Source organism: Dendropsophus ebraccatus, chromosome 2 (genome assembly GCF_027789765.1).
Source record: "Dendropsophus ebraccatus isolate aDenEbr1 chromosome 2, aDenEbr1.pat, whole genome shotgun sequence".
Taxonomy (NCBI): domain Eukaryota; kingdom Metazoa; phylum Chordata; class Amphibia; order Anura; family Hylidae; genus Dendropsophus; species Dendropsophus ebraccatus.
In genome coordinates, this window is record NC_091455.1 from 72,440,226 (window position 1) to 72,464,574 (window position 24,349).

At 39.5% G+C, this 24,349-nt stretch overlaps 1 protein-coding gene across 4 annotated transcripts in view; it reads left to right on the plus strand.

Moving 5' to 3' along the window:
- Window positions 1-24,349, plus strand: part of PTPRM (protein tyrosine phosphatase receptor type M) — a 597,029-nt gene that overhangs the window by 376,208 nt on the left and 196,472 nt on the right. For all 4 annotated transcript variants that reach the window (XM_069957755.1, XM_069957756.1, XM_069957757.1 and 1 more), the window contains exon 13: window positions 3,096-3,132. In XM_069957755.1, the coding sequence (XP_069813856.1) occupies window positions 3,096-3,132 (37 nt within the window). The remainder of the gene's footprint in view (window positions 1-3,095; window positions 3,133-24,349) is intronic.

Below are 24,349 nucleotides of genomic sequence, written 5' to 3' on the forward strand. Positions count from 1 at the left end.
CTGCAGTGTGTAAGTGACCCAATGTTTACTTACATGGTGCAACACAAAAAAAGTTAACATGCAGAAGACAAAGAGATCTCTGCTTCATTGCTCTGAACCTCTGACCTATGTTCTTGCTGCCACAATCAAGTAGGAAAAGGTGCGGAGCTCCGTGCAGAGGTCATGGGTTATCACTGCACCAGCAGTAAAGCAGATATCCCCTTGTCTTCTGAACATTGGGTCACTTGCACACTGCAGTACATAAGGGGTTAAGCAAAAGGTAGTCTGCTCCGGCACCTATGTATTTAACCACAAGGGCTCCTAATGGGCCCTTATAGTAAAATACAGTGGACTGACAGAGCAAGCAGCCATAGGCCATAGTCACTCTTGTGGCTGCAGGCAGGATTTATTTGGGCTACATCAAAGAGTATATGTATATGTATGTATGTATGTGTGTGTATATATTAGGGATGGTCCGAACCGAGTTCGGTTCTGGTTTGTACGAACCCGAACTCTCGGTAATGATTCCTGCTGTCTGCCCGCTCCGTGCAGCGGGCGGATCCAGCGGGAGGACCGCCTGGAAAACTGGGATACAGCCATAGCCATAGGCTGTATCCCAGTTTTTCAGGCAGTCCTCCCGCTGTATCCACCAGCTCCACGGAGCGGGCAGACAGCGGGAATCTGATGCCGAGCGTTTGGGTTCATATGAACCCGAACCTCGGAGGGATCGGACCATCCCTAATATGTATATACATACAGTATAGACCAAAAGTTTAGACACACCTTCTCATTTAAAGAGTTTTCTGTATTTTCATGACCGAAAATTGTAGTTTCACACTGGAGGCATGAAAACTATAAATTAACACATGTGGAATTATATACTTAATAAAAAAAGGTGTGAAACAACTGAAATTATGTCTTATATTCTAGGTTCTTCAAAGTAGACACTTTTTGCTTTGATTACTGCTTTGCACACTCTTGGCAATCTCTTGATAGTAGTCACTGGAAATGGTTGTCACTTCACAGATGTGCCCTGTCAGATTGTATAAGTGGGATGTCTTGCCTTATAAATGGGGTTGGGACCATCAGTTGTGTTGTGCAGAAATCAGGTGGATCTACTGAATAGACTGTTAGAATTTGTATTATGGCAAGAAAAAAGCAACTAAGTAAAGAAAAATGAGTGACCATCATTACTTTAAGAAATAGGACATATTGGGAAAGCTTTGAATATGTCCTAAAGTGCAGTTGCAGAAACCATCAAGCACTACAAAGAAACTTACTCACATTAGAACCGCCCCAGGAAAGGAAGAACAAGAGTCACCTTTCTTGCGGAGGATAAGTTCATTTGATTCACCAGCCTCAGAAATTGAAGGTTAACAGCAGCTCAAAAACCACTGCTAAGAACAGGTAACAAGCAGAAGAGACATGTTTGGGCTAAAGATTTCAAGGAATGGACATTAGACCAGTGGAAATCTGTGCTTTGGTCTGATGAGTCCAAATTTGAGATTTTTGGTTTCAACCACTGTGTCTTTATGCAACACAGAAAAGGTGAACGGATGGACTCTACATGCCTGGTTCCCACTGTGAAGCTTGGAGGAGGAGGTGTGATGGTGTGAGGGTGCTTTGCTGGTGACACTGTTGGGGATTTATTCAAAATTTAAGGCATACTGAACCACCCTGGCTACCATAGCATCTTACAGTGGCATGCTATTCCATCCGGTTTGCGTTTAGGTGGACCATCATTTATTTTTCAACAGGACAATGACCAAAAAACACACCTCCGGGCTGTGTAAGGGCTATTTGACCAATAAGGAGAGTGATGGGGTGCTATGCCAGATGACCTGGTCTCCACAGTCACCAGACCTGAACCCAATTGAGATGTTTTGGGGTGAGCTTGACCTCAGAGTGAAGGCGAAAAGGCCAACAAGTGCTAAGCAACTCTGGGAACTCCTTTAAGACTTTTGAAAGACCATTTCAGGTGACTACTATCAAGAGAATGCCAAGAGTGTGCAAAACATTAATCAAAGCAAAAGGTGGCTACTTTGAAGAACCTACAATAAAAGACATATTTTCAGTTGTTTCACACTTTTTTGTAAAGTATATAATTCCACATTTGTTAATTCATAGTTTTGATGCCTCCAGTGTGAGTCTACAATATTTATAGTCATGAAAATACAGAAAACTCTTTGAATGAGAACGTGTGTCCAAACTTTTGGTCTGTACTGTATATATGCAGTGCGGTATTGTGCAAAGGGGAGGGAGGCCCTTAAAATCTTTTGCTATGGGGCCCCGTGAATCCCAGCTATGCTCCTGCCCATGTGATCTCCTAGACACCATCTTCCATGTTCCAGTATGTTGCTAGTATTAAATTATTGTACTGGGTTCTGTTGGCATTGGTTTACTCACTTTTAGGGTGCGTTCACACATACAGGATCTGCCGCAGATCCGCAGCAGATTTGATGCTGTGTTCAGTTATTTAGATTAAATCTGCTGCGGATCCGGTATGTGTGAACGTACCCTTAAAGGAAACAAGGGTGCAGCTGAATAGGCTAGCATACACAACTGCTTTGACTAGAGTGGTAAAATGTTTATATACTGTAGTTGCTGGTCTTGGTGTTTTAAATGTTGAGTATTTTCCCTGGTGAGGACAGTCCAAATCAGCTATGTTTTACTAAGCAGTATGCCTTAGGGGATATTTAGAGACTGTTCAGACAAGCGGCTTGACCTATGGTGCAGTCATCCATAAATATCTCCCTATAGTGCACAGAAAGCTGAGGACAAAGGTAAGTATGTATCTTACCTTCATCTTCAACACCATTTCTGTGCTATTAGCGGTTTAGTACTTATGCTAATTAAGCATTTGGCGCACTTGGGGCGGGACTCCTACCCTCAGTGCACTCAGTGACCTTCCCTGGCCAGGCCAATTTTTGTCATTGCCTGCTCTGCTGATATTCCGTATTATCACCCAGACCTATTATTTTCCAGTATGATAGATTATGTCCCATAACAATACAGTACAGAGCTCATATAATACAATAACTGCTAAGTTTGCTACAAAATGGAATGATGCATCTTTAAGAACAACAAAATGGTTTTTTTTTCTCTTCCCTTTACAGGAAACAAAAATTGACTGTGTGAGGATAGCCACTAAAGGTAGGTTAAAATATAGTGTTGTTACCTGTCTAGAATACTTAAAAACATGAAGAATTAGAATGTAACGGTTTACATTAAAGTGTAATTATCACTCCTTGCTGGCGGCAGGATATGTGTTAAAATCCTGCCACCGGTGTGTCTGTTTGGGCACGCTGAAGACGGAATTCATCCGGCAGCACCAATGACATTATACGCTCACAATGCAGTCAGCGACGCTGCCGGAGGACTTCTGTCCTCGGCACGTGCCCGAATAGACAATGCGGTGGCCTGTCACCAGCAATTAGCAATGCTCTTCAAGTACAAATACAGAACTAAAGCATAGACTGCTATTATATTTCTGTACATAGTGGGCTAGATTTATCAGTACTGTGACAGGATGAATCAATTTACAAGATTGTACAAATAGTGCAGCTCTATCAAAATGGTGCACATGGTATTTAGTAATTTTTCTAGGCATGTTAGCCCCATATCTCTTTTCAGGTAGCACTCCGTTATATGCTGTAGACAGCTTTCATAGTGGTTTAGATTAGTACATTTGTTACTATTGTTTAAACACATTGTGAATTTTTATATACTTCTCTTTCTATTGCTTCTTCTGTATTTTATTTAGTAAGGCTATGTTCACACAACGTAAAAAAAAAGAGAAAAGGAGTCCACTTTTTTTATTTAAAAAGACATCTGTTATTGGCGCGATTTAACTGACTGTAATGCAATCAATAAAGTTAATAGGATGACGGTCGTCCAATGCACAAAATGTATAAAATTACGGAAATTCTGCGCGGACGTCAAAATAATTATCACGTCAATTATTTTTGTCTTTTGGAAACAGCGGACATTATTTTTTAGTTGTTTACACACAGTTTTTCTTTTTTTCACTGTCCTTTATCCATTGTCACTATTAAATTCAATGGACTTTTTTTTTTACCAGCAGCTGTAATTGCACTGACGGGCGGCCCATCCTCAAAATAATGGACGTAATTTTTCACTCAAAATGATTGATGTCATTTTAAAAATTATAAACAGACAAAACAAACGTTGTGTGAACATACCCTAACAGAGATAAAGGTAACCGTGGTCATCATGTTCAGTCCTGCCTTTCCCTTCATGCAGTAAGTTTTCAATCACCCTGTGTGGATGGGGAAATACACACCAGCTTTTTCTATTGATCCTTGGCAGCAGTTAAACAGCTTTTTTCCACATGAAAACTCAGTCACATATAAAAAAAAACCTAATATATACATATATCTCCAAGCTCCGTATCTCCCCCTCCATCTGTATCCGAGAGGTTGACTCAAAGAATGCAACTCATTTTTTAAATTAAAATTTTGACTGTCAGTTTATCTGGACCAAACTATACTCCCTTTATACTAATCTATACTGCATGTATTCACAAAGGAGCCTAGAGGGGGCTGCTAACAACCACATTATCCATGCACAGTACTGTAGTAGAGTGAGCTGCTCTAATATACCACATTGTGATAAATAATAATACTAGTAATAATACTATTAAAGTAATTATACTGTTCCATTAGGCACATGCGTTTATATCAGCCCATGCCACCTTCATTTGTTACAAAAGAACTCACATTGCCGATATTAGTTAATTTATGTTTACATCCATCTCTGTCAGAAATAATCCATTCTCACGGGGGACTGTGTTTGAAGTGTAGTCTTCTCTATGAAGTTTACTTTGCTTTTTGTTCTAGGGATTCACTTCAAAGTTCTTTTTCTTTTTCACTTTTGACCTTCTACAGCCATCTCCATCCAAACCAAACGTGATGTGTGTGTTTGTGATGCTAAGTAGATATTGACCTCTCCTTGACTGCTAGTACTGAACCCTTTATATAGAAAGTCAACAACATACATACTTTACACTGTGTATAACAAAAATAGCCACAAAATCTAACCCTACACATTTATGGAATAGATTTCATATGCAGTAAACTTCATGACTGGTATTAAACACTGTGCTATAAGAGCAGCATATGACAGGGGAAGAGAAGCAGAGTTTTGTGATATACAGGTTTATGTGACATGGAACAGGAATTTTGAGTAAAAAGCAGAATCAATTCTGGTGTCAAACCATGACTCTTACCAAGTCACCTAGGAGTATTGTCAGGATTTACGCTGCTCTAAATCATATACACCTATATATCACAGAGCTCAGCCTCTCCTGACAGGTTTGCTTTAACATACTGTATATTCTACTCTTTTTTTGTGAGAATAATGGAAAATGTAAACAAGAAAAAAAAACACCAACTTGAATTTCTGTATATAACTTGACAGCCTTTATATTGGCCCTGTCATTTGCAAAAACTTGTGGCATGTCACAAAGACATGTCAAAACTTCTGATCGATCAGGCTCAGACCCTCATTGATCTCTACAAGGAAGAAGCATGAGACTGGGTCCTCCTCTTAAAGGGGTTTTCTGGCGGTTTACCTTTTTTTCCATATATTGCTGCTGGTGCATAAAAAATAGTAAACATATTATCTTTACCTGTCCTCCTGTGTCCTCCTCTGGTGTCTTCGTTGTTCCCCGCTAACTGCAGAGCCTCCACTTCCGAGACAAACTCGACAACCCACTCAGCCAATCACTGTTTCATCTCAGTCAGTGATTGGCTAATCGGGCTGTCACTCCCAAGATGAGTTTGTCTCGGAAGTGAAGGCTCTGCAGTCAGTGGAGGGACCCCCCGCGACACAAGAGGACGACACAGAGGGAGCATGTATAGGTAAGGATGACCTGTTTATTGTTTTATATGCACCAACAGCAATGCATTAAACAGGCTGATTGCCAGACAACCCCTTTAAGGATTGTTGTGACATCTGTATGCCTGCAAAAGACAAGCTCCATATGTGGTAATCATGTTGGGGCCCCAACTATTCTTGATCAATGTAGTTGCAAGTGCAAAAATGAGAATTCTGGACCCTAGGATTTTGTGAACCAACTTTAACACTTTTACTGAATTGTCTTATGCAAATCCAAAATGATACAGTTCTGTTAACATTACATATGTTTCTATAGATGAGTGAGTATTTGGTCACTGTGCCTTTACAAATTGGCTTTCCAGCAGATTTACTGAGGAGAAAGGTTTCTGGTCTGCTTTTAGCACAAGACATACACAGGAGATACACAGTCCAGTTAGCTTGAACTGTGCTGATGGAGATATATACAGATTGGCTTTACTGTGGTGCAATACTTGTACTTTAGCTAACAAACTTAGGTCTGTCACACAATACCTTAAAGGAAAACTCCGGTGTTTATGTTTTTTCATTAATTAACACACATTACAAAGTTATATAACTTTGTAATGTATATTATTTACCTATCTGGCCCCCCACCTGAAAGTAAAAGAAAGCATACATACCTAATCACTGTCGACCACATCCTCTTCTCCCGCCTCCATTTTGTGTTGGTGTCATCATCTGCGTCTTCTTGTACAAATGAATAGGAGAGAATAGGCTACTAGTGCACTTGTGCCCCAGTAAACTTTTCATTGGCTTGATTGTGTCACATGGCTTCCAGGTGGCTTAGGCCTAATTGGCTGGAAGCCATGTGATGTGATACAGGCAATGAAAAGGCTGCCAGTGTGCACTGGTAGCTTTTTCTCCCCTATTCATTTGACTGGAACCCAGGAAGTCAGGAAGAACCAAAGTCAAGAAGAACAGAAGATGCAGATCAGAGGTGACGGGGATCTCGGCTGGCAGGAAATTCAAATGGCAATCATCTCCAGAGGGATGGTGAGTATAAAATGTGTTTTTTTTTTTTTGTTTTTTTTTTTATGTTCGAACACCGGAGCTGTCCTTTAAGTGATGTATGCAGGTAACATTTGATGACATGGCAGCCAACCAACATCTACAGCTATAGGCCTCAAAATAAATAATGTACATAGGGAGGCCCTTGCTGACATTCTTTTCTCAAAGATGAAACTCCTTCGTGGAGCGGAAGTTTGGTAGAACGCTATTTTAAGATAATGATAATATCCAGAACAGTGACTTGTGTGTGTTAGTCTAGAACCTGAGCAGGTTGGATGTAACCGGATGTAACCAAGGTATAGCACTTTCAAGGCTGTTTACACTTGCCGAGCACTAATGGTGCTAGAAGCTGTGGCTTAGTTCTAGCTTATTGTAAAGGTTGGTGGGGGTCTAAACACCCAGACCCCAACTGATTAAAGCTCTTGGTACATTCCAGCTAATGTTATTAATAATATAATATGATAAGTATGGTTTGTTAATGTAGCACTACAATGTATAAACTGTTTTATGTGTAGTCTGAAGTTTGACACAGAAAAGCAAAGAACACCAAAGAGTGCATGCATGGCATGTGGATATGGTATCAATGTGTTGGTGGGGTCCTGGTGCTCCACTTTTTCCATGCCCCCCCCCTCTAATATTGCATCCTAGAGATGTGCCCTGAATACAGTATCTACTAATTGGATGAGCTTAGACCATTCCTTTATATTTCTTAAGTTTATATTATAAAAACAAAGACAATTGTTCTTATGTTTGCTGTTTGGTTGTAGTTCACTTTTTTCTGAGACCAAGTAGATTGTATTAAGAAAAATTGTAAAGATTATCTGTCAAAATAATAAAACCTAAGCAGGCTCATATACATATCTTAATAGCCAAATTAATATTTTAAATTCACATTTTCTCAGAGTGAATGTTTAACAGATTTATTATTAGACCTGGCATAGAAATTGTACCTTTAGCTCTGTAAAAGGCAAATCAGAAAATGAGAACTCTTATAATGGATGGTATAATGCACACCTTCCTTGCCCTTTCCTTTTTGGAGCTATTTAAGGCTAATTAAAAGCTCATTCACCTTACCTATTTTTGGAATTAAAGACTTTATATAAGAATTCTATCAATGATCAAGTGCGGCTCTTGGATAGAAAAAACTTTTAGGCTGGGTTCACACACTGTAAATGAAAAAATGGTTTTAAAAATAGGAATAAAAAGCAGCCATTTTTTTACTTTAGTATTGTGTTTCGTTAAAGTCTATGGAAATCATCATCAGTGTACAAAAACACTTTCATAATTTCAGTGTTGGAATAACAGCTTTTTTGTTTTTTTTAAATAAAATCTGTTTTTTTTCTTTTGTTAACAGAAATTATTTTTCTGTTATAATAACAGAAAACATAACAGTGTAAATCAAGGTAACATATCATAGTACAGTGCTGTTACAATGTACTATGAACATTTACATTGGAACATAACCAGGAAGGTTAATTAAAAGTCCAGACATATAGCTTGATGCTAGTATACTGTATGCATGAGCTACCAAGATATGTTACGGAAAGGGTGGGGGGAAAGGGAATGAGGGCAGGTGTGGGGGGTGGAGGGAAAGGCAATCAGGATAGATGTGGGGGGGAGTGGAGTAAGGGAAAGGGGAATTCGTCATTGACCAACTGCGTACAAAGAAGGCACACAGTAATAGTTATCAAAGTAGTATGGTATTACGGATAAGGTAATGGCACACACTAGCTAGAGACACCATAAAAGGAGAATAAGCAATGGGAAGAAGGGATATGTCCCACCATCAGCAGATCTTAGACCTGCAACCTTCATCAACAACAGGGGCACAATAAAGAAAAAGAAAGGGGGGCAAGGGTGATCAGGTGCCAAAAGGAATCATTGACTCATTACACGAATGCAAAGGTTTTCCTGAAAGTCCTCCACGCAGACAAAACTTTGCAGAAGAAATTGTGGGATATATTCTCCTAGCTGACAAGTTCTTCCATTCTGCAGACGGAATCAACTTTTGCCAGTCAGTGTTTAAATGAAGGGGGATCTGTCGATTTCCACCGCACAGGGATAAGTAGCTTTGCTGCCGTCAGTTAGATTATACTTTTTGGGAAGTTTTTTAAATAAACTATGGGGAGATTTATCAAATATTGCCCCCAGCAACCAATCAGATTATGCTCAGATTTCATTCCTCACAGACTCTTTGGAAAATAATGGTGGAATCTGATTGGTTGCAAGAGGCAACTGAGCCAGCTTCACTTTACTCCGTGTTTGATAAATCTCCACTTATGCGTCTTGATGGCTGCATTTCTATATACTTTCATAGAACAAATTATAGAATTCAAAAAAGATGCTTTTATACCTTTTTTTTATTTTTTTTTACTGTGAGGAAACCCAGCCTTAGGCCATGTTCACACATGACAAAACAGCAGTCGTTCTGCGACACAGCCGTATTAAGAACGGCCACTGTCTGAGATGTTCAACCCGGCCGATACTGCTGTGATGGCCGGGTGAACATCACTTCAGCTTAATTGGATTGCGCTCCAATTAGCCATAGCACACAATGTAAAGTACAGCCGGGAGCCGTACTTTACATTGTATGCACAGTCTATGTTGTGCGGCTGCTGTTCACTGAATAGTCTTCTGCATTGAATCCCGGCCATAGTGTATACAGTGTGTTTACACTACGGCCAGGATTCCATAGGGGTTAATGCGATCGGCCACTGTGATTAAACAACGGCCGTTGCTGCAAACCTGGAATAAAGGCTGTTGTTTAATTTTAAAAAAATACATTGTGTGAACTTGGCCTTATGGTTATAATTTACATGATGCTGCATGATTGCATCATTCTTGTTAATAGTACTTAATGTAATGTATATGCTGCAGATGAAGTAAAGCAGTTAATTAGAGTACCAAATATTTACTAAAAAGTTATGTTAGTTTACAATATAGCAAATCAAAACTCTGCAGATGCTACATCTTCATTGCTTTCTGGATACACCTCTTACTGGTATAGTGTGCTAGTGCTGCATGGATAATAGCCACTTCAGATGTACCAAAGTTTTGATTACTTTCTAAAGATAGAAAAAAAGTCTATATTATATTGTTCAGCTATTTATTCCTAAGCACCTTTTGTGCCTTTAGTAAATCTGGAAGGTTTTCCACATGACAAAATAAATCCCAGCCTTCCCATCACACTAGTGGTTGCTGATTTTTAGAATGGAAAACCCATCAAAAATTATTGTTTGCTTAATAAATATGTTAGTTATGGCTATTTTTTCGAAAGGAGAAAACATGCCCTGTGGGCAGGGCCGTCTTTCCCATTGGGCAGGGTAGGCGGCTGCCCGGGGGCCTATGACTCATGGGGGGCCCCAGTGGCAGCCGCCTACCCTGCAGAAAGGAAGGGAAGCTGATAAGCCACGCTGTGCCCCCTCTCCCCAGTACATTACAGGGCCGCACTGACGCTGCACACTGCCCCAGCGCTCTCCTCTCCTCTCCTCACATAAATAAGCTGCAGGGCCGGTCTGTGATGTGGGCGGCTGAAGCTCCTCCCTCCATTAAGCCCCGCCCCCTGTGGACTGGTCTCATGTTCCTCCTGGCCTGGGACTTCCTGCCCCCAGCAGGCCTTGGGATGGTTATGTGTGGGGCCTCACAGCAGCTGCAGCCTGTGCTGCCATAGCAGGAGACCAGCAGTGTGGAGAACAGGAGGCTACAGACTGATAACCTCCAGCTACAGAGCTTCCTGACCATCCCCCTCCTGTCCTGTGCTCCACTGCAGGAAATGTCAGGTACCTGGGGCTGTAGATAGCAGGGAGGTCGGGACAGAGAAGAGGTGGGAGTCTGCAGATCTGGGCTGAGAGAAGAACACACACACACACACCCCTACCCCTGTTCCCCCATAGCTGCCCCCTCTCCCCCAGGCTGCTTTGCCCCTTTCCACCTGTAGCTGATATGTACCTCCCAAGCTGCAATGTGCACCCCCTCCCCCCCAGACTGCTGTGTTCTCCCCTTCAGGCTGCTGTATCCCCATACACTTGAGGCTGCTGTACCCCCCCCCCCCCCCCCCCAGACTGCATGTATGGCCAGGTTTGCACTATGTAAAAACAAGCCTAACATGTGTAAAGATTATTTTTATATATATATATATATATATATATATATATATATATCGTTACACATGTTAGGCTTGGTTCCTATTTGTGGTTTTGTTTTGTTTTTTCTGCTCCTGAGCATTGAAGGAGAGGAATGACCCCCCCACAGATGCTGCAAAACTGCTCCAGACAGAAGGATACACACATACAGAACAATATGCATCCATACAGAACGATGCACACCCATACAGAACCATACAGTACAATATACACTCATACAATACAATATACACCCATACAGAGCCATACAGTACAATATACACCCATACAGAACCATACAGTACAATATACACCCATACAGAACCATACAGTACAATATAAACCTATACAGAACCATACAGTACAATATACACCCATACAGAACCATACAGTACAATATAAACCCATACAGAACCATACAGTACAATATACACCCATACAGAACCATACAGTACAATACACACCCATACAGAACCATACAGTACAATATACAGTACACCCATACAGAACCATACAGTACAATATACACCCATACAGAATCATACAGTACAATACACACCCATACAGAACAATATACAGTACACCCATACAGAACCATACAGTACAATATACAGTACACCCATACAGTACAATATACACCCATACAGAGCCATACAGAACAGTATACATCCATACAGAACCATACAGTACAATATACACCCATACAGAACCATACAGTACAATATACACCCATACAGAACCATACAGTACAATACACACCCATACAGAACCATACAGTACAATACACACCCATACAGAACCATACAGTACAATATACACCCAAACAGAACAATATACGCCCATACAGAACTATACAGTACAATATACACCCACATGGGGCTGCACAGCACAAGGTTGGGGGTAGGGGGGATGCGGGGACTTGATCTTGGGTCGGGGGGCCCAGTTCACAGCTATGCCCAGGGGCCCATCGTTTTGTTAAGACGGCCCTGCCTGTGGGTTTTCAAATACATAATGATGGATGTGTCAATTTAAGAATTTTTGTGGTGTACACCATTAGTAAATATGGTGAAACTAGAAACAGACAGGGAAAAACTGGTAAACACTGTCAGTTTAATGACAGAAACACATTAGTAAATCACCCTGATTGTGGGCAGTATAATTTTAGTTCACAATCTCACGCTTACAAAATTCTGTGTCTGCTTTGTGCTTTTTTCTGTACTCTTGTGGCTTAATTTTATGGTTTCAAGCCCTATTGTAAATTGTAATAGTAATAACCTTTACCAATTGAGCTTGCTCTTATATTCCTAAAGTCCATGGACAGTAAATTACTCATAAAACAATTCATAACAAAAAAGAGAAAATAAAGCATTGACATGAAAAGAGAATGATGCAGAACCTGTAACTTTGCAGCCTTAGGTTCACCTTAGGCCTACGCAGCCCTTTAAAAAATTTTTTTTTTAAAAATCCGGCCTTCACTGAACATGGGGAATTCATTGTATTTGTTGTTTTTTTTTCTTTATGAATACTCTTTCAATAGTATTGAAAAGATATTTGATGGAAATATGTGCAATAGGTCATGCCGTATCTCTGTACAGGAGGTAACCATAGCAGCAGTAAACTAGTTTTGGCCTTTCCTATTCTTTATTGATTTTCTTCTTGTATCTTTTATTGTTTTGAAAGTTCACTTTTAAGTGACTTAAAATCTTGTTTAAGGCTTTCAAACCCAGTGATAAAAAAACACATTTTGAAGAACAGTAAAGAAACACAAAATTCAGATAGACATACAAATGATTTGTAGTCCCGAGGCAACATGGATCCCAGGAGGAGATGCTTGACAGCCTTGTTTTTAGATGATGCTGCACGATTGTTTGTACAAATTATGTCTATGCTTTGTTGCATTTGCTATTTAACAAGTAAAGTGAAAAGTAAGCAGGGTGTGAAAACACTTTTGTGCCAGCCACTGATGTACGTCAATGACATAGTCATGGATACTGATCCTTACTGATTAAAATGTGGAAATGAAGGCTTCTCTTTGGGATTTCTGTACAATAGTTTTGCCAGATTCATTACATTCTCACCATACTAAACTGATTTAAAAGAGATGAGTAATTTTTTTGTATTTGACTGTATTGTACCAAGTTTAAACATCAAATAGAATACACATTGCCTGAAAGTGCTGCTACACATATTAGCAGATTCCAAGCACTATAAGTAATATGCGTAATGTGTAGAATCCAGATATGGGAAATGTCCAGATAAATTGACTTCATTTCACTGTAGTTTATGCAGATAAATCTAATAAACTTGTGATTTTGATAACAGACAAATGTTGGAGATTTGCAAATGCAGTTTGCCAGTATATGAAATAAACCGATCATGGGCCACTGGGGAGGTTATGGCAATTCAAAGCATACTTACTGGGGTTTTAATTTTTTGAAGCAATAAAAACTACCTGAACTGGGTATCTCTTTAAATGTACTGACCCCAAGAATAAATACTTTTGTTTTGTTTTTGATCCATCCCTCAAATGTTTTTATGTCATTTTTTTGGCACCTAAAAAGTAAAATTGGTACAGCAAACAACTCTTAATACAGCTCTTTTCATGAAACTACAGGAGAATTATTAGAAACCTATTAGAAAGAATGAATATTTCTAAGGCTATGTTCACACATCGTCATGTTTCAGTAAAGAACAGACACTGATTGCAATGGAATCAGCGTCTGTTCTTTCCTGCAGAGGCGGCATTGCATTGAAGTCAATTCAATGCCGCCCGCTGTGCTCACACATTGGTATGTTAATGCCCGTTCTTTAGAACGGGTAGTAAAATAACGTACGTGCCTATTATTTCCGGGTTAATTGATTTGCTGGTACGCCAAATGGTTCCCACAAGTCAATGTAAAAAAAAAAAAAAGTTATCCTCAGTGTGTGATTTTGATCAGAAAAAAGTTACATGTGGGACTGATTCAGATGGGTGTATCGCACCCTTGTTTAACAGTCCCTATTCCCTTGAGATGTTACACATGAAGTTTATGTGATTCTACATAATAGTCATACAGTCCCACAGTGTGCTGTGGTTTCCCTGTTTTCCGGCGTATAAGACGACTCCCAACTTTTAGATTTTGGGATATACTCACTGTATAAGACTACCCCTCTTCCAACACAGCAATCAAGCAAGATCTGAGAAGCAGAGAAGGAGGTATAGTAATAGCGGTAGGATACAAGGGCGGCCAGACAGGTGAAAGAGGTGTGTTTTCCTGCACAGCGCCACTGTACCGTATCTCTTTTTTTATAGTCCGCATGCCTGCAGCTTGCTCTGCCCTTTATATGGTCGGAAACAGACGTTTTTGATCTCCCACCACTATATGCAGCAACCGCAGACTCTCCAGTCCGGTTCTGAAGTTTTTCAGCACCCACCCTATAAGATGACACCCGACGCATAAGACGACCCATGACTTTTGAGAAGATTTTCATGGGATAAAAAGTAGTCTTATATGCAGGAAAATACTGTAGTTAGGTTCAGCAGACCAGTGGGATATCTACCTGCAGTAACAGACACAGGTACTATACAATATGCCCAGTATACTTTAGTAAAGTTTGTAAACCATTTGAAAACATAACATAAAATGTAAATGCCATGTGGACAGCCTTTCTTAGTGGCAAGGCAATTTCAGATGTCACATCACCTGAATTATTTTGTTGCTGACTCATTTTTGTACTGTTCAAGTAAAAATGACCAAGGGACCAGTTACCATCCCCTTTGATTTGTGATTGAAAGACTTTTTTCTTCAGCCTGTGTTATTCATTGAGAATTGTGGCAGTGACAGCAGGGGATGCTTAGTAAGCAGGACAATTATACTTGGTGCCCATTTATTTATACTGCGAAATGCTCTGATTCATCTTTTTTTTTGGAAAGAATTTGTAGGTAGTTATGGCTTTGGATGACTGTATACAATGTTTAAATGGCGCCACAGCAACTGAATTGTATGACTTTCATTGTAAGACTTGTGCGTTTACAGAAAAGGCTACACAGTGACATTGTAAAGAGAATGTGGCAATACATTCTGTTAGCTAAGAAACATAAGTAAAAATAGCACAAAACCCTACACTCACAGGCATCATTGTTGTGATTAAGGGTCTTATTACACGGAGCGATTTTTAACGATTAACAATCGCAAACGGGATTGTTTATCGTTAACCTGAAATGGTTCACCATATTACACAGAATGATGTTCGTTAGTTACGATCGTTACAAAGATCGTTATTGCGATCGTTACTATGATCGTTTATTCCTTCTGATCCCAGCAAAACAATGGACAATGTGCAATTACATTCAACGATTAGTGAATAAATGTGGAACTTGAGCGAACTAATGTGGAATTACTGTACATAAAACGATTAGCGAACGATAATGGTAATTTTCGGTTCAGATCTAAATGAACGTTCAACGACACACAAACGATTTTTCAATCGCTGCCTGCAATTACACAGAACTTTTATCGTTTGAATTCGAGCGATATAATGATTTTTCGCATGATAATCGTCCCGTGTAATAGGGCCCTAATGATTGAATGCAGTCGTCACATACCAGTATGGCACATTCTGTCTCAGCTGCTGAGATGTAGAAAGAGACCAGCAGGGGGTTAAAGTGGTGGCTATTGACTATCTATGGACTATATTTTAATTTGAACACATACTCATCTGACAGCATTCTTTCCTTACCTGCTGTCTGTGATTTTTAAGAGAATGAAGATCACAGTTTGCAGGCAATGATTATGAGTGATTTAAGTAACTGAGCAGAAATTACCTTCATCGTCCACACAATTTGTATGTAGGAGACATTTCAATATTGTCACTGTGCGCTGTATGCTGGCAAGCTTGTGTCATATTTGGGTCCAAAATTCTCTTTACCGATTCTACAGGATATAATTCAGCCTGACTTCCTGGCATCTTTAACCAATCTGTAGTTCAGTTTAAAGATTCATCTATATGTATACAGGCTATTTTGAAGCTTGAATTATAAATTTACTGTAAATGTAATCAACATAAATTTGGCATACACTTTCTGCACAGGGACAGCTGTACAGTCTTTGAACAGCCTTGTAATAGAGTCTGTAACTAAGTATTAGTACACAGTAAGCACATGGTACGGAAGTGTAGCATGGTCACTGTACAGGAACTGTATGTCATATCTGTGCTTTCAAACCACTATCCCTATTAGCAGGGGTCCAACTGCAATATAAGGTTATCAGCAGTGTGAGTACATTAAAAGTGCATATAATTCTTCTTAAGATAACAGTAGCTGTAAAATAAACATTTATTAAAATAGAAACTCTTGGAAACCCCTTTAAGTGTTGCAAGTTGCAGCATAGCCATAATCTTTGAATAATTCAAATCAGTTTTCCAGCCAGTGTCTCCTCATAAAAGATTATGTTTTATGTGAAAGCAAGATTCAAGTTTGCACAGTTTCTCAATGTGTTTCAATAACCTGAAGCCATTTGCTTGCTCATAATATCAGCATACTTTGAAGAATGAGTTACTTTTTGTTATTGAAACCCCTAGGGATGACTTTTGGGAGTGAGGGCATTTAAATGTAATTCATTTACTGCTCTGTTCCTAAATTTATAAATATTGTATGAATTGTTTTAAAATGGCAGCAGGGTAAATGTCATAGAAACAAAGACTTGTGGGAAATGAAATTCACAGTGGAGATAGCCAGGACAACTGACCATTTAATGGCATGAACCTCTTGTGGTCAGTGGCTTCATATTATACTGGAGCCATAATGTTTCTAATAAGAAGTAGGATTCTATTAAGATATTTAGGGCACGTAACTAGCGTGAAGCATCCAGTAACATCACTCTATCTGAACATTGCAGAGGGATATTTCAAAATATTATGCAGCAGCAGTTTTGAGTTTAATTGTCTGCAGATGGTAGATGATCTATTTCTCTCGCTTGTTGCCACAATTCTAATAGCACTCAGCCTGTTCCATGTAAATTAGAAATCTTTCAGAAAAAGTCTGTCCTTAATTTTCTTGTGTCTTCTCCCTGTGTCATTTTCCAGCTGTTGTATTTGACCTTTTACCTTTTTTTTTTTTTATAGTTTCCAAAATCAGAGAGGCATGAAATTATAATATACTTACAGTATAGGTGCAACTGTCAGTAACAATTAAATATTTATGTAAGTTTTCTGGTTAGCAGGACTATTAAAGGAGTATTCTGGTGGGAAAAAAAAAAATTATTATTTGTTTACATTTGTTTTTATTTTGAGTAGTAGTAAGGGGCAACACAGCCCATCTCTTGACATCAATGGCTGTGTGAGGAACTGCAGGAATGCTCAAGGCCCGATCCCAACATAGTTACAGATTATTAACTCTGCCGCATACAGCTCAAGCGATACTTAGCCTCTGCTGCATGTTAGCATTAGACTAGACATTACATTTGGGGAAGCTGGCTGCATCAGTAGCAAAGCACCTTGTAGCAGAGTGAGGGGGGATTGATAGCCATCAAGGTAGTGCTTTATGTTATGTTACAAAGTTTTATAACTAGAAGAACTGGCAAAAAAATTCCACTGGAATGTCCCTTTAACATATACTTTAGTCACAGGTTTCTGCTTCATCGGTTCTGTGCCTGTACTACTAACCCGGACAGTAGATGTCAGTGATTTATTGACCTAAGGAAATATCAGTAGTAGAATTAAAGTAGGCCAAATTGTTATAAAATAAAGTACTGTATTGCTTGCATTACTGATCACTCACCACTCCTGTTCTGGGGGTTCCCCATAAATAGCATAGCATGGATTGGCAGCACCCAGGGCAAAGTAAAGTGTTTTGTCTCCCCAGGCTGTAAATGTAATAGACTGAAATAGAGTGTATGCATAGAAACATAGATGATTGCTGGCAGAAAAAGACCACTGGGTCCATCTAGTCTGCCCTTTTAGTATCTCCCTTCTTATTATCTTAAGATAGATATAATGAATTGCTCCTTACCAGGGGCAAAAACTGGATTTTCTCAAGGAATAGCGTTTAATAAAAGGAAAATAATGCCACCTTACAAGGATGGCATATTATCACTGCAGTGACAAAGTAATTCCGTTATACTGCTTGTAAATGAAACCACTATACACAGACCAGTATCACCAATAACACCACTACACAAAGGACAAATAATTTACCCCACTAAAATCTCTACCATGCTAGAATGCTATCATACTGATACTGAATAAAGAATACTATACACAGGCCAATATTTCCTATACAGTGCCCACATAGTGGTGATCCTAACTGTACACAGGCTTTGCAGACTGTAAAAGAGGTTATATTGCAGTTACATCCAGTGACTCACAAGTGAGACATTCTCTTTCCTTTTCCTTTTTTTATGGCTCAGACTGCCATGAAGACTTCTTCCAGTCATGTCCCTGCAGAATCTACCAGGCAAACATCTTAGGCTTCACACTTTTACGTCACACTCCCCACCTTTTCTCTACCCTCAGTGTCCCTAAAAATGTCACCCTTTAATATCTATGGAATCAGGATAAGAAAAGCCATTGCAGCATGTGCTTACACACTTGGGCTATGTTCACACTATGTATGTGTGCGGCTGTATTTTTTATGCGGCTGTAAATGTGCGGATGAAACTACGGCCGTGGGAAAAAATAGACATGCGGCTGAAAACATACGGTCATTTACTTGGAAATCTGGTTCAACTAAAGATAACAAATAAAATCTTAAGAAAGTGATGCAAACACCTCTGGAATGCATCTGGGAAAGCAGGGAACACAGTTTACATGAATTGCTATAACCGGGGTTTGCGATCCTCTGCAGTATGCCGATGCCGATGCCTCTCATGGTTAATATATTGAATTAATAAAACACATTTTCTTTGTAATAAAGTCCCTTTCATTGTTCAATAATTTAATTCTAACGAATCCATCATTTTGCAATTAAATATACTGTTAAAATAAATATATATATAAATAAATGTATATTTATCTATATATTTATTTTGTTGACAGTATATTTAATTGCACAATGATGGCTTCGTTAGAATTAAATTATTGAACAACGAAACTGATTTTATTTCAACGAAAATGTGTTTTATTAATTAAATATTAATTAGTACAGGAAGCTCCAGTAAGCCGTTAATTCATATTGCCGGCAAAAGAGCATTCTGTACTAATCATCACTTTACTTTAATGAAAACATCAAATGTTTCTTCTAATTATGTTATCACAATAGCATTATTAGAAGAAAAATTTAGAATTATATGTGCGCTCAGGTGATTGGCTGATCGGCTGAGCGCACATATAATTAGCGGGTCCGCAGAACAGTGACTTCATTGTGCTGCGGACCAGCGAAGAGGACACATCGGGGTGAGTGTAGAGCTCTCCCCACCCCCTCCGCAGCACTGCACCCCTCCCAGCAAGGAAGGGGGGGTCACTTAACCCCTTCCTTGCTGGGATGGGTGCAGTCTGACATCAGTCTGGCCCCCAAGGGGTTGAGGGGGATGCAATACATCCTCCCTTAACCCCTTGGGGGCCAGACTGTAAGCAGCGATCTGTAAAGATGCTGCATACTGTAAGGTGCACAACACCGATCACAATGATGGGTGTTGTGCTCCTGTTTGTGTGTTTTTTGTGTATTTCTCCCTTTTTGCTTTTCAGATATCGGTATCCTGGGAATTACGTCGGATTCCGTGGACTACGTCGATGACCAGCGGTTGTTTGTTGTTTTTTTTTAAATAAAATGGTCAATGAGGGATGTGGGGGTGTTTTTATTTGAATAAAATTTTTTTTTAACTTGTGTCTTGTCTTTATTTCTTTACTTTATAGACTTAGTAGTGGAAGCCGTCTAATAGACGGAATCCATTACTAAGTTGGGGCCTAGTGTTAGCCGGTCTAAAATGGCTAACACTAACCCCCTATTATTACCCCAGTACCCAATGCCACCAGGGGTACTGGGAAGAGCCGGGTGCCAGTGGTCCCGGAGCGTCAAAATTGGCGCTCCTGGACTGGGCGGCAGCAGGCTGGTAAGATTTAGGCTGGGGAGGGCCTAAACCAATGGCTCTTCCCACCCTGGTGTTACCAGGCTGCTGTAGTTTGGTTTTTAACCCGACTGGTTATAAAAATAGGGGGGACCCTATGCGTTTTTTTTTATTATTTATTTATTTAAAAAAAAACGCATAGGGTCGCCCCTATTTTTATAACCAGCCGGGTTAAAAACCAAACGACTGCAGCCTGGTAACACCAGGGTGGGAAGAGCCATTGGTTTAGGCCCTCCCCAGCCTAAATCTTACCAGCCTGCTGCCGCCCGGTCCAGGAGCGCCAATTTTGACTCTCCGGGACCACTGTCACCCGGCTCTTCCCAGTACCCTTGGTGGCATTGGGTACTGGGGTAATAATAGGGGGTTAGTGTTAGCCATTTTATACCGGCTAACACTAGGCCCCAACTTAGTAATGGATTCCGTCTATTAGACGGCTTCCACTACTAAGTCTATAAAGTAAAGAAATAAAGACAAGACACAAGTTAAAAAAAATTTTATTCAAATAAAAACACCCCCACACCCCTCATTGACCATTTTATTAAAAAAAAAAAACAACAAACAACCGCTGGTCATTGACGTAGTCCACGGAATCCGACGTAATCCCCAGGATACCGATATCTGAAAAACAAAAAGGGAGAAACACACAAAAAACACACAAACAGGAGCACAACACCCATCATTGTGAGCGGTGTTGTGCACCTTACAGTATGCAGTATCTTTACAGATCGCTGCTTACAGTCTGGCCCCCAAGGGGTTAAGGGAGGATGTATTGTATCCCCCTTAACCCCTTGGGGGCCAGACTGATGTCAGACTGCACCCATCCCAGCAAGGAAGGGGTTACGTGACCCCCCCTTCCTTGCTGGGAGGGGTGCAGTGCTGCGGAGGGGGTGGGGAGAGCTCTACACTCACCCCGATGTGTCCTCTTCGCTGGTCCGCAGTACAATGAAGTCACTGTTCTGCGGACCCGCTAATTATATGTGCGCTCAGCCGATCAGCCAATCAGCTGAGCGCACATATAATTCTAAATGTTTCTTCTAATAATGCTATTGTGATAACATAATTAGAAGTAACATTTGATGTTTTAATTAAAGTAAAGTGATGATTAGTACAGAAAGCTCTTTTGCCGGCAATATGAATTAACGGCTTACTGGAGCTTCCTGTACTTATTAATATTTAATTAATAAAACACATTTTCGTTGAAATAAAATCAGTTTCGTTGTTCAATAATTTAATTCTAACGAATCCATCATTGTGCAATTAAATTTACTGTCAAAAAATAAATATATATATAAATATACATTTATATATATATTTATTTTAACAGTATATTTAATTGCAAAATGATGGATTCGTTAGAATTAAATTATTGAACAACGAAAGGGACTTTATTACAAAGAAAATGTGTTTTATTAATTTAATATATTAACTATTAGAGGCATCGGCATTCGGCATCATTGCCGGCTATTTTTGAAGTACTCCGTACGGACCGCCTGTCAATCCACGGCCGCATTTCCAGCCTCAAACAATGGTCTTGTTCATTTTTTACGGGTCCGTTTACGATAGGGCCGTAGATTCATAGATAGTGTGCACTGTGCAGCCGTATATCGTATACTTTCCAGCGTACGCATGAACCACCAAAAATACCGCCGCACAATTACAGCCGCAAATACAGCCGCACAGTTACATAGTCTGAACCTAGCCTAAAAAGCCACTGGCAGATCCACTTTATAAACAAACCTCTAAAAGGATGTTCTGTAATTCTGTAATTTATCACACTAATAAATTGAGCAAGGGAATCTGTTACTAGGTTTATTCTGCCTTAAATAGTGCCAGAAATACTGAATATATTGGTGTATTATTTATATCATTTTGTTCAGCTAATATGCAGGAGAATAGGATTCTTGCCACACCCCTCCCCTGCCCTCCAGCTGCTTATTGACAGTTGGCTGCCTATACACAACATGGATAGATAACTGCCAATCAGCAGCTGGTGGGCGGAGTTTTCTGCTTCTCAAGAATAATGAGGACTACTGTGGTCAGGCACATAGAGAGGACTACTTATTGTGCATGTTATTCAGGAGGAGATCTCTGGATCAGCTGCACAGAACATTGTAAGTGATACATTATATTGTTCAGCTTCTCTTTAACTAGTTTATGTTACCCTTAGATAGGACAGCATAAACCTGCTGACAGAGTTACTTTAAACTAGTATATTAAGTTTATGCAGTTTTAAAGGCTGGGTTCACACTATGTATATTTTAGTCAGTATTGTGGTCCTCATATTGCAACCAAAACCAGGAGTGGATTAAAAACACAGAAAGGATCTGTTCACACAATGTTGAAATTGAGTGGATGGCCGCCATATAACGGTAAATAACTGCCATTATTTCAATATAACAGCCGTTGTTTTAAAATAACAGCAAATATTTGCCATTAAATGGCGGCCATCCACTCAATTTCACCATTGTGTGAACAGAGCCTTTCTGTGTTTTCAATCCACTCCTGGTTTTGGTTGCAATATGAGGACCACAATACTGACTGACAGCTTCTATACTTAAATCCAGACATTTTAGACATTTTCATTACAACCTACTGTAGATAAATATATTATTCCCACCCCCATTATTTCGGGCCCACCCTAAGTGTGTGTGTGTACAGATATATATATATATATATATATATATATATATATATATATATATATATAGCAAGAAAAAAGTGATGTAGAGACAGCATCCATCCGGTGAAAAAATATTTTTACTTTATTTTAAGCCATTGCATATAAAAATACCGATGTTTCGGCTCTAACACTCCTGAGCCTTTCTCAAGTATACTTGAGAAAGACTCAGGAGTGTTAGAGCCGAAACGTCGGTATTTTTATATGCAATGGCTTAAAATAAAGTAAAAATATTTTTTCACCGGATGGATGCTGTCTCTACACCACTTTTTTCTTGCTATTGAGTATCAGGTGTGGGCTTACCTGACGGAGACTGTGCATCCCTGGGAGGTTCCGCTGTTCCAACCTTGGATTTGCTTATATATATATATATATATATATATATATATATATATATATATATATATAGTCATGTAAAGGAGATATGTAATATACTGTATATGTTTAAATCTTCATATGATGAAACATACATTGTGACAAAATTGAGCTAATTCCCAGCTATGGAGAAGCTTGCTTAGTACAAAAAATACCAAAACCTTCTTCTAAAATGTTTTTTAATGTCATATGTGAGTTTATACTGAAGGTAATCATCTTCATATATTTGAATTTATATGGTTGCAACAATATTATATGATTAGTTGCTTAATGGAAATGAATAAAGAAAAAAACTAGTCGAATCTGAAAAGAAGAAGCAACGGCCATGTTAGTCGAGAATAGTACATAACAATAAAAAGTACTGTATAGGGCTATGTTCACACAACATCATGTTTTGACTGTTTTATGGCTGTATTTTTGGAAAGCTGCAATTTTGAGGCAAAAAATATGCCTTTTTTTTAAATACAGCCGTATTTTGCATAATATGACTATGTTCCCACTTAGTAAGACACTGGCCGTGTGTCAGAAAAGATCATCCCGGCCAGCACCGTATTACTGGCCAGATGATCTTTAGTGCCGCTGAATTCGGATGGGGGTGCATCTGTGCGCGCCTGCATTGGAATTTTCCGCTGCTCACAAAGGAATGTGAGGCCAGAGACGCACGCTCCATTGTGTGCAGTGACAGGTTTTCTGTGGCCACTATTCAATGAATAGCGGCTGCAGAAAACTGACATATTCGTTTCTGTATGTGTATACACTCCGGCCAGGATTCCTTAGAAATCAGCACTATGTAAGTCCTGTAGTAATCACGGCCGTTGCTACAACGGCCGTGATTACTACGGAACCTATGTAGTGGAAACATAGCCTATGGCTGTATTTTTGTCTCAAAATGATGGCGGTCCAAAAAGACAGCTGTAAAATGGCCAAAACGCAAGGTTATGTGAACATAGCCTGTTGGCTGAAGGTATATGAATTAGCTTACACACTAAACACATTACAGTTCTTGCACTTGTTTTTGCACTACTTACAATTACTCAGCCCACTCGCTGCTATGTGTTTGTGCTTCATTGGCTTTGTGAGTGTGAATGGAGCTAAACATAATAAAGGTTATTATAATATCCATTGTAAACATAAGGGGATGCATAGTCTATGTTGGAATCTACAATAAATTGCATGTCTTCATTTTTCACAAATTCTAACAAGAGAATTACTGAATCATTTCACAGTGAACTCTTCTCTCCTCCATTCTG